General features: G+C 45.1%; 1 protein-coding gene across 5 annotated transcripts in view; it reads right to left on the bottom strand.

Annotated features, from left to right (window-relative positions):
- Positions 1-12390, bottom strand: part of MIA2 (MIA SH3 domain ER export factor 2) — a 551575-nt gene that overhangs the window by 153419 nt on the left and 385766 nt on the right. For all 5 annotated transcript variants that reach the window (XM_069208615.1, XM_069208616.1, XM_069208617.1 and 2 more), the window contains one exon: positions 5430-5552. In XM_069208615.1, the coding sequence (XP_069064716.1) occupies positions 5430-5552 (123 nt within the window). The remainder of the gene's footprint in view (positions 1-5429; positions 5553-12390) is intronic.

Below are 12390 nucleotides of genomic sequence, written 5' to 3'. Positions count from 1 at the left end.
GGGCCCCTACAAGTATTTCACTGTCTGCTGCGCAGACAGTGAAATACGCGACGGGTGCAACTGCACCCGTCGCACAGCTTCCACTCCGCCGGCTCGATTCCGAGCCGGCTTCCTCGTGGAAGCCTCTTTCCCGCTGGGCTGGCTGGCGGTCTGAAGGCGACCGCCCGCCAGCCCAGCGGGAAAGTCAGAATTACCGCCGCGGTCTTTTGACCGCGGAACGGTAACCTGACGGCGGGACTTTGGCGGGCGGCCTCCGCCGCCCGCCAAGGTCAGAATGAGGGCCTAAGTAGCTTCAGATTTCTTCCCTCTGAATTTCTACAGGCGTCAGACCGGAATCGGAAACGTTTGTTCGAGCAACACCCGTTAGGTGGCTCCATTTGGCTCTGCGTGGCGTCATCTGAGCAGGAAATGACGTAGCTGTCACATATATAGGCACCATTCAGGCGCGTGGCTGTCAGTTACTTTCATCACGACTTTTCATGCCAGGAGAGCAAAGCCATAACAAGAACTGGCACATATACATGTCCAAACTAGGGCCCTGAAAAAGGATCACCCTAACTCTAGCAAATAAGTCCACAGAGCGTGGATGCATGGGTGGGTGCAAGGAACCTGCAGCTTGATAGAGTCTCTACCAGATAATACGTTACCGAAGGTAAGTAACTGTTTCATCTGATAGAGAGTTCTAGCTATAGATTCCTTACCTTTGAATAGATACCTAAGCCATATCCTCCTGGCAGTGAGCTGCAGACAAATGCTTTCAAACTAGAAAGTCCTGCAGGACTGAATGTGCGAAATGCCCGCTGTAGGAAAGTAGGATCTTTCTGACATGGTTACCCCAACTTTTTGCCTGGTGTCAGTGTTTTTAGATTGTAGCACACTGGGATCCTGCTAACCAGGACCCCAGTGTCAGTGCTCTCTGCCCTAAAATGGACTTGGTAAGTGATTCCTTCAACCACCATTGGCATACTGGTGTTCCTTTGTAAGTCCCTAGAAACTGATACTTAGGTACCCACAGCATTGGTACCCCAGGGGTCTCCCATGGCCTGCAGGGTGCATTATGCCACCCATGGGAGCCCATGTAAACTGTGTCTGTAGGCCTACCATTGCAGCATACATTAAATGGGGCATGCACCTTTCACTCTAGATATATACGGATTGCCTTATATCCCGGTCACTGCATTTGGACACCAAGTCATCCTTATGGTAGGCCCTTCAGCCCAAGGGCAGAGCGCATGGTCCTGAGTGTGTGGGCACCCCTGCATGAGAAGAGGTGCCCCTGCCAACCAGACTCCATCCCCTGGGCTTTGTAAGTGTGAGAAAGCCATCTTAAGGTATGTAGTGGACACTGGTCAACAAGAGATGTCCAACTACATAATAGTTTCTCCGAACCTAGGCATGTTTTGTGTCACACATGTTGGAATCATGAAACTACACAGATTCCAGTGTTAGTTGCATGATACCATGTACTCTGCGGGTTCCTCAGAGGCCCTCCTGCTGATGAGCTTAACTCAAGCAGGGGAAGGCAGAACTAGGGATTTCCTGTAAGAGAGACGTGAGACCACCTCGCCCTTTGAAATGGGTGTCTCTGGGCTGGGGTGTGGTGGCATCTGAGCGCCACCAGACAGCTTTCAGGGGCACACTTGGTGCCCTCGTTGCATAACCCGGTTCGCACCAGTAGAGGGACCCTCGGTCCCCGCGCTGGCATGAAACCGCACAAAAAACAGGGTATTGCACCCCCCTTTCATTGTCCAGCTCCTACCTTAGTGTGGTGCACAGAGCTCTGCCAGGTGGCCGCTTGATTCTCCAATCTTGGAAACAAGATGGTCAGAGGCCCCTGGGAGAATATGACAAGCTAGGCCAGCCAGGTAACGTCCCTGACCCCTTCTGATAGGTGGGTCACTGCAAGCAGTGTCAAACCCCCTGTCTGGGTTACTTAAGGGCTCCCCTGAGGTTGGGACCCTAGATTCGTCGAGCAAGACTCTACAAGGAACTCTCTGCAAGACACTTCTGCAACCTGGCCTCTGGAACCGCTGCTAGTCTGCCTTAGGAACTGAAAAAAAAGACTGTATCCATTTGGGAGGGCTCCCACTTCAACATTGTTTCTCAAGCTCTTTTCAATTCTGCAAAATCCATGGCTGTGCATCCTCCAGGGTCACAAGGATGCCTTTTTGCATCAGGAAGCAAGAAGGAATCTCACTTGGAATGAAGGAGTCACTCCCCGCATCTGCAGGCATCTTGAAGATAATGACCAGCTGGTGGATACTGCTGTCCCACGGACATTGAAAGGCTCTGCAACATAGGTGGTGGGTCTTTGGCCCTCTCCAAGTCCAACTTGTGTCCTTTCCAACTCGGGAGACAGTGGGCCCTTGCTGTCGTCATTGGACGGAACCCCTGTGCACTGCATCTGTTGCTAAGGCTTGTTGTCTCTTCCTCCTGAAGATCTCTGAGCTCCAAGAAGCTCCAGCCTTCAGCGCTCTGCAAATCCTGCGGCATGGAACTCTTTCTTTGTTAAGCTGCTGAGGCCTCCCTGCGACTCCATGTGCCTGCTGCCAGTGGATCCTTGTGGGGGCTCCAACAATCCTTGCTGGGTCTCCTACTTGTTGAGGGGGACCCCTGACTCCCCTCCAAGGGTTGAGTCGCTAGGACCTTGCAGCTTCTCAAAATCCTGCAAACTTCCATGCAGCTTTCTCCTGCTTTTGCCAATACTTGTCTGTGGTTCTGCTGACCTCTCGGAGTAGAGACAAATGATCCTCTGCCAGCCGTCCGAATGCTGGTGGTACTAGAGGAGGAAAGGATAGGAAAGGCAGGGCAGAGCCCTTCCAGATGATCTGCAGTACCCATACGTCCGATATGATGGACTGCCAGTGGAGGAGATGATGGCGATTTCTCCCTCCAACTGGGTTAACATGGTCCTGCAGAACCAAGCTAGGAATGTTTTGAGGCTGCAGCTCTAGGTCTGAAGACACCGCACCCACATCCTCTCATTGTTTGGGGTGGTGTGAAGGACAGTGGCTGGCAAAGGACTGGCGCAGTACCACACCCCTTCTGTAGCCATGAAGGGGGTGAAAGGCAGATGGTGGACGAGGGGTCGACAAGAGGCCCAAGAACTTTGCCGTAGACAGAAAGTACTAAAAGCGCTCTAGACTGATTCTGCCTTCTCGCAAAGGAAGTGAGTCCTATCGTAGGGCATGTCCATCAGGTTTGCCAGTACATAACCTCAAAAAACAGATGTTCTCAGGCAGACGTGGTGCCTTAAGGCCACTGTTGATGTAACCGCTCTGCCTAGCGAGTCCGTCATATCCAAGCCATACTGAATGGTGAACTTTGCTTCGTCCCTCGCGTCTTTTACTGCTTGGGAATGTATGGCCTGCACCTCCTCCGGGACCTGAGGCAGCACTTGAATGACCGTATCCCAAATGGTGTGTGAGAAACGGCCCAATAAGCATGAGGTGTTCACTGACCTCAGTGCCAGGCAGGTGGAAGAAAATATCTTCCCAAGATGGTCCAGCCCCTTGGATTCACTGTCCGGGGGAATGGAAGGGAATGAACCAAGGGAAGTGGAGGCCTGGACTACCAAGTTCTCAGGGGTGGGGTGTTGGCTGAGGGAATTAGGGTCTCCCAGTGTAGGGTAATTGCGGCGAGTGATCATCCTATTTACATGAGCCCCTGTGATGGGCTTGAACCAAGTTCCCAGCAGGACATCAGCAAGTGCAGAAGTGGTTTGGAAGTGGAAGCCCCAGACTGAAGCACTTCAGTCAAGATGTTCGTCTTGACAGCCACTGAGGGCAGTTCGAGGTCGATAACCTCTGCTGCCCTACACACCACCACTGCATAATAAGCTCCCTCCTCCGTAGCCATAGAGGAGGGGAGAGCAAGCCAGTGTCTAGAGAGGTGTCCAGTCCACTGGGGCCTCCTAGCTCCTTATACCAGTCCAAGAATCTCTCCAACTGGTGTTCAAAAGGGTCCTGGGATCCCTCCCAATCGTCTCTCATGCCTGACTGTGAAAAATAAGGCTCAGGCCAACGATCTGGCACCAGTGGGTGCCATCATCGGCTCTGGATCGTCGGAAATCAGAATGGGGCTGGTGCCACCGGTGGACACCGCCAGAAGCATAGGTGTCGGGACCAGCGCTGTAGAAGGTCACCTGAGTACGACCAGCGCTGCTCTGGATCTGCTGGAATGGGACCTGAAGGGGCCTCCTCCGACCCCGCAAGGCCCGAAGGTGCGTCAGATGGGCCGGCACGCTCTAATATGCAGTGCATAGCCTCATAAAATTCCTTAATCTGAGCGGGAGTCAATTCACCTCCCGGAAACGGGCAGAGGCCAAGAGTCGAACTGGGCAGCAGCTCTAGAGAACCATGCTAGGAACGCTGATGTTCCCTTCTCGTCTTGTTGGCCAACGGACGAGGTGAAATCAAGTCCTCTTGGACTTCTTCATTTTGTGCCTCTTCGCCAAGTGTGGCGAAGAGGACTTAGGGCTCCTGGAGCCGTCCCGTGACCTCCTTGACCAGGAATGAGACGTCCGAGGAGTCGCGCATGCCAGTGTTGTCGACTCCCAGGCCACAAGCAGCTTTAGGGACTACTCCCTCCAGGCTTTCGGCACCATGGCCTGGCAGTCCGGGCACGGCTTGGTGTCGTAGTTGCGCACAAGGTGCTAGAGACAAACGAGATGGGGTCCCTAACTGACATGGTGCGGTGACCGGCAGGCGTCACACGGTTTGAGCCCTGCATCCTTATATGACATCCTCAACATAGTGAAGAGAAATTCTCGGCAAACGTCGAAAAAAGGCCTGTCAAAAAGCAACAGAAGGGTAGCTCCCTCCAGATCTGCGCCAACGACAATACCATGCAGAGCTGAATGGAGCCAACCGAGGGTGCACGCAGAGGTATTGCTGGAGCAAAGATTTCTGGATCCAGTCTGACACATGGGGAAAAGCAATCTGCAGCTAGAAGTCTCTATCAGATAAAATAACTTTGTCCCAAATACTTTTGGTATGCATACATTAATTCAACCAAGCAAAAGGTTATCATTTAGTAGGCTGGGCTGCAATCAGGAGAGCTACTTATAGATCGCTGAGATCTACCAGTAGTTCACAAGTTACTTGTTGGAGAAGCCTAATATAGGACATTTCAAACCAACTATTCTAAGTTGCATACTTATGAAGGGCACAACAAAGTAGTTATTTCTGCTTTTCCATGATGCAGAGGGCAAATCCAAATTTCCTATTTAGACATCTATGTGATACTTTTAAAGGGATGGATATACAGCTACCAGCTTCAGGGGAAGGTCAAAGTATGGACAAAATCACATAGAAAATGTTGAACTAACTCACCAACACAGATTTCTGAATGTAAAGAAACTACACTAAAAAAATTTCACATCTCAGAACTCTATAATAAAGAAATCTCAAACTCTACTTCTGATTTACCTTTACTTGACTTTCCTTATTGTGTAGGGCTTCCTCCAGGTCCCTCTTAGATGACTCAAACATTTTAGTTTGTTCGGTAAGCTCGCTGAACCTTTCACCCCACCCTTCAGCTTCTTGTAAAAGCTAGAGAAAAAGAGGTACACAATATATACATTGCAATGTAAATTACAAACACTTGTTTAAAGGCACAGCCTATAATCCATTACAAACAAAGCCCCCTCCCCCAAACAGCAAGTCTTCAGTATTTTTACATGTATATATTTAAACCTCATCAAATGTATTTTAAAATATTATATAATCATATAAAGTGCATGCCCATTTCTATCCATGCAATGTTTCATGAGAGGGGTGATATCATTCATTTCACATTTTGTTCCCACCCATTAAGGCCTGGAATACTGCAGCATGCTGTAAAACCACATCAGTTCATCAAACTAAAGAAAAAATATGAAATTGAAACAAACATCATAGTACCCTTGTTCCCAAGGAACGCACATTATGAGTAGTATAAACAGTGTCTCAGACAAGTGAACTTTCATAGTTTAAAAGATGGTCGAAGAACTAAACTACAGTCATGTAAAACTTGTTCAAAGACTCCATACTGTTAGGATTACGTTTCAGAAATGTTAACGAGTGGATGATAGATATGACAGAATCAAATTGAACTCTTCTTTGCACAAGTGGCTTCTGAAGGGACGTCTGGTTAACAATGTATATGGAAGAGAGCACTACAGGGGGAAAAAACTGGATATTCTCGGGCACAGAGGAATAAAGATAACAACCATATGTGATGAAAACGTATAGGTACAAAAAAGCCTATGAATTAAGGAAACAGGAAATTATTTTGCCATAATTCAGCGTGTAGATTTTAGGGAGGCTTCCAGATTCCTCCATTGGAAAAAAGTATCAAATTTCCATTTCAGGTTGAAAGCCAACCGAACCATACTGTACACATGTATATGATATTTGCATACTGTGAACAAAGCCAAATTGCACTGAAGTGTTGAAGTGAAATAAATACTCAACCACTGGCTGCAGAGCAAGTTGGGTTCTGAGAGAGGAAGCAGAAAGTTAGTCTGCTGTGATAGTGTTCTTTAAAGAGGTGCGTCTTCAGCTCTTGTCAGCATTCAAGAGGGATTGGGTCAGTCCTCTTAAATAGAGGGATGCTGCTCCAGATCATGGGAGGACACATGGAGAAGGACTGTTATGTTATTTATGTTTTGCACTTTTCCACTAGAGGTGGTGTGCACCTCACCCAGATAGGCTAGGGTGCTGATCATAATGACTCAGTAAATAATACAGCAGGGTTTATAGACGGGCAAGGCTTCTGGGCAGGGGGTGGGGGGTGGTAGTAGGACACCATGATTCTGGGGGTGAGGTGATCATATGTCTTGAGGTCCCTGATGAGATCTGCTGTGGTGTGTAGTATGCCTTTCAGGGGAGCCACTGGTGAGTCTAAGTTCCAGGGTGTTGCCACCATTTAGATGCAAGAGTATGAGGGTTTAATAGGCAGTTCAGAAGCTGCACTCTGTGAGGAATGGTTTCACTTCCTTAAGCAAAGAAGGCTGTTACCAACCAGTCTTGGTTTGCTTTGTATTATTCTCTTTGAGGATGAGTTTGATGTCCATAGTGGATCCATGTGACCTGGCATTGGATAAAAGTTGGGTTTCAGACCTATCTTGTTTCATGCGATTCAGCCAGGTTTAGTATAGTTCTTGTTTGCTGTTCTTGGTGAATAACCAGAATTCTGACTTGGTGGGGTTGAGCTTCAGGTAGGTTGCTCAACACAGAGGTCTACATGAGGTACATGCAGTGTTTGAGGAGCAGGAAGTCTAAAAAGGGAAGGAGGCTTTCACATTTTTAGGGCTTCTTGATGTCAGAGGTTTTTTGGGATTTGGACCTTAAAACAATACAACCATCCATACCGAAAACATTAAAATGTTAATTACAGATGCTCACAGAGAAAGTGAAATAACATCAATTGATCAAAACTTGTCGTGCCGATAATCATTATATTATATATCTAGACGATTGGCTAATAAAATCAAGCAATTTTACACAATGCCAACAACACACTCAGTATGTAATAGAAACCCTACATACACTAGGGTTCACTCTAAATTACCAGAAATCTCACCTTCAACCAGCACAGGTACAATATTACCTAGGTGCTATTCTAAATACTCAAAAAGCCCTAGCATATCCAAATACACAAAGGATACAGGCTTTCCAAAATCTCATACCACACATACAGCCAAATCAACAATACACTGTAAGATTTATCATGAAATTTCCAGGGATGATTGCATCTTGCATAGCCATAGTCCCACATTCAAGATTAACCTTACAACAATACCTCTCATAACAATGGTCCCTTCAGTGGTGGAATCTCAGCAATCTAATGAAGTGACGGTCATGACACATTGACAACAGGTTGGGGAGCTCATCTCAACAAGCATACCATTCAAGTTGAATGGGACCCCAAACAGAAACAATTTCACATAAACCACCTAGAATTATTGGCTGTGTTTCTTGCCCTAAAAGCGTTTCAATCCCTTTTCAAACACAAGACTGTTCTGATAAAAACAGACAACATGAAGACCATGTATTACCTAAAATAACAGGGCAGGACACATTCATCACAACAGCAAACTACGTCCAACATCTCTGACCATGATACTCATAGCCCCAACATGGCCACGTCAACATTGGTACACAACATTCCTAGACCTGTCTGTAGTACCTCATTCCAAACTCCCTAACAGACCAGATTTGTTAACACAAAACAAAGGACAAATCAGACAACCAAATTCCAGTGCTCTCAACTCAGCGATTTGGCTCCTGAAGTCATAGAATGTGGATACTTACAACTTCCATTAGAATGCATGGAAGTTCTCAAATAAGCAAGCAAGCCTACAACTAGGCAATGCTATGCTAGTAAATAGAAAATATTTGTTTATTACTGTCAATCTAAAAATACTGACCAACTTACAGCATCAATACAAGATATTGTATGCTACCTACTTCATTTGCAAAAGTCAAATCTAGCCTTTCCATCTATTAAAATCCACCTTACTGCAATATCAGCATACTTTTAAACTATTCAACATACCTCTCTCTTTAGAGTCCCAGTTATAAAAGCCTTCATGGAAGGACTAAAGTGTATTATTCCATTTAGAACACCACCTGTTTCGACTTGGAATCTCAACATTGTACTCACCAGACTAATGGGCCCACCCTTTGAACCCATGCATTCTTGAGGGATTCAATCCTTAACATGGAAAGTTGCTTTCCTAGTGGCTATTACATCATTGAGAAGAGTTAGTGAAATACAAGCATTCACTCTTGAAGAAACTTTGTTTCCAAGTACACAAACATAAAGTTGTACTTCAAACTAATCCAAAATTTCTGCCAAAAGTGGCATCACCTTTTCACATAAACCAAACAGTGGAATTGCCAGTCTTTTTCCCACAGCCAGATTCAATTGCAGAAAGAGCCCTTCACACTCTTGACCTTAAAAGAGCTCTAATGTACTGTGTAGATAGAACAAAACAATTCAGAAAAACAAAACAGCTTTTCATTGCCTTTCAACAACCACATAAAAGGAATCCTATCTCTAAGGGTTGGCAAGATGGATTGTTATATGCATACAAACATGTTACATTAAGGCATTAATCACACCTAAAGCACATTCCACTAGGAAGAAAGGTGCATCTATGGCATTTTTAGGAAACATACCAATGGCAGACATATGTAAAGCTGCCACATGGTGAACACCACATACATTTACAAAGCATTATTGTGTAGATGTATTTTCAAAGCAGCAGGCCAATGTTGGACCATCTGTCTTAAGAACATTATTTCAAACAACTCCAACTTCTACAGGCTAGCCACTGCTATTTTTGGGGAAAGTAACTGCTTTGTAATCTATGCATAGCACGTGTATCTGCAGCTACACGTGCCATCGAATGGAAAATGTCACTTACCCAGTGTACATCTGTTTGTGGCATGTAGTGCTGCAGATTCACATGCACCTACCCTCTCCCTGAAAGCCTGTAGTTGTTGCAGGTTTTTCTCTTTTGTACATATGTATATACATTTGCATGGACATCTATTCTTACTTACTATTTCTATACAACATTTATATTATTAAACTCTATCACTCCATCCTACACCCTTTTGCCGGAAAACAATCTAACTACGGAGTCGATGCCCATGCACAGTATGACCGGGAGGACGAGTCACTTGATCCTGTGACTCCGAAAAGACTTCTTCGAAGAAAAACAACTTGTAAAACTCTGAGCCCAACACTAGATGGCGGAATAGCATGTGAATCTGCAGCACTACTTGCCACGAACAAATGTACACTGGGTAAGTGACATTTTCCATATATTTCTTAGTGGCCGTCACCACAAAGTAGTTATAGTTAGGACCATGTTTCCATAGAAAAAGCATTTTTTAACTTGCCTTTATCTTTGGCGCCATTTGATGAATCTTCAAGAAATTTCCCCCAAAAAGTACTGCAGTGATTTTTGTTGCACACAGAAAGTTTGGGAGTGATTAGTCAAACGGGGGCCAAGAAAACAGAGTGGTGAAAAAATGTTGCATTTACCATGTTAATTCCCATAGGACCTTTAGACATGTCTACAGCCCAAACATCTGGACGAAATTACACCAAATATGGCAAAAAGCTAGCTGTTGGTATGCTGATTGTGCTTTCGCTTATTTAGTGTCAATCTGTTTTGTAGTTTTTGATAAATTTAGGTAAATCCAAATTTGTATATCTTTGGCTGCTGCGACTTTGCGATTATTTCACTAAAATTTGCAAATTTCCACTAATGCGCGTGCGAAAAGAAGTGCTGTGATTGGCCGACAGCAACCAGACTAGAAAGTTGTGGCCGACATTTTATTTCACAGGACACGGTCAATAGGAGTGAAAATTAGGGGCAAATTATGGGTTTAAACTAATTTTGCATCAATATGCAAAATATTTGTGAAAATTCAAGAGTTTTTACAAATTATTTGTTAAATATTCGCAAATGTGAATTTTTTTTAAAGAAACACCACACTGATTCATACACTAATTCATTCACTCATACATGCACTCAGAGACTCATTGACCCATTCACACACCCACTCAGATGTCATGCACCCACTCAGACTCACACACCCACTTTCAGACCCACTCAGACACTCATGCACCCACTCACAGATCCACTGTGAGAGACAATCCCTGTGGTCAACCAGCGCTGAGCCGGGCCAAAGGCCCTGCGTGGCAAAGGGTTGGGTGGTTATAAGAGATTGGTTGCAGGCCTGACCTTGCGACCAATGCCTGCCACGCACGGCAAGAGGCCGTGCGCGGAAGTTGTTGGAAGGACATATAATAATTACAATTATTTTACATTAAAAAACATAGAAATTTATTGAAAATAACAAAGGTTACTGAGACTTTATAGATAGGTTCTTAATTTACTCGTACAAAACCATAGAAATTCATCAGTTATAGTTACAGTTCTTTCAAGTACCTATAACTCGCACCCTAAGGTAACTATAACTCGCACCTTCACCATCCACAGTTTTCTTATCAATAATTTTATTGCAAATGTTGCAGGGATAATATCAAAGATGCCATGCAAGATCTCAATTATATATTATGTGGAGTAATTAGCTGTGCCATAGTCCAAGCGGCTACTGATGAGGGCCTGTGTGCCTGGTGTCGATGGGGAGCCCCTTGAGGATCCTGCATAGCATGCGGAGGGTGAGGAAGCAGGTTGACGATACTGTGTTTCCAAATAGCAGGACTACAGTTTTGTTAGTGATGAGTTTGAGACAGTTGTCCTTCATCCATTCGGCAATTCTGTTTATGCAGAGGTGAAAGTTGGCCTTTGTCGTGGAGTGGTCTTTGGATAGCGAGAGGATGAGCTGAGTGTCATCCGCGTGGGAGATGATGTTTAGTTCATAGTTTCCTACGATGTTGGGCAGTGGGGTCATGTAGGTGTTGGAGAGGGTGGGGCTGAGGGACGATCTCTACGGAACTCCACAGATTATGGGCTTGGGTTGCAAAATGAAGTGAGGAAGGAGGATTCTCTGTGTTCATTCGGAGAAAAAACATGCAATCCATTTCAGAGCGTCAACTTGGATGCAGATCTAGGGGGAGTCTCTTGTATACTGAGATTACATTACTTCTAACCCTAGTCCAAGGAAACTCTTGAATAAAACTAGGGTCGGAAGTAATGTAATCTCAATATACAAGAAGGAAACCAAAGACTTAATCCTTTTCAAATAACTAAATATGACAGAATGTTTTTGAAAGTTTGATGTTGCAAATATAAGCAGATGGTATGCAATTACTCCCACCTTTTCAAGGAGACTTTCAAAGTGACCACTGAAAACATGATTGAGATGTAGCCTAGCTGCACCAGACTATACAATAACTCAAAAGTGAAGGCTAAATGCAGACAAGTTGCACTAAGTTTTACAAAATATCTGATCATTTCCCAAAAAGCTGCTCTGGGCTATATTAAGAAGGGTGCTGCAGCACCTTTATTCGAATATGGGGATGTTGGTTTATATTGGCAGAGAAGAGGGCAGTAAAGGCAGAACTTTGTGCTTGCCCTAATATTATCTGCCATTCTTACTGTCAACATTTGAGTATAAACCCCACCCCACCACGAGCAATTAATTTTGAGCAGTTCGGTTGGTTGACTATGTGGTTATAATGATTAAAGATTAAAAAGACTGCTGGTTCATTTAAAGATGCTTGCAACCCATACCTTTCTTAGCATTAACGGACAAGTTGCTTACCTTCCACAATGCCTTATCCGTTAAAGACAATATCTAGTTGCAGATTCCTTACTTTAGAATTTCCCCAGGCGTCAGTCTGGACCTGGAGATTTTTCTCAAGCAGTACCCCTGCGCGGCGTTAGGTGTCGTCTGCGCCATATATAGGGTTGCGGGTCCT

Source organism: Pleurodeles waltl, chromosome 9 (genome assembly GCF_031143425.1).
Source record: "Pleurodeles waltl isolate 20211129_DDA chromosome 9, aPleWal1.hap1.20221129, whole genome shotgun sequence".
Classification (NCBI taxonomy): Eukaryota; Metazoa; Chordata; class Amphibia; order Caudata; family Salamandridae; genus Pleurodeles; species Pleurodeles waltl.
This window is presented reverse-complemented; position numbering and strand designations above follow the sequence as displayed.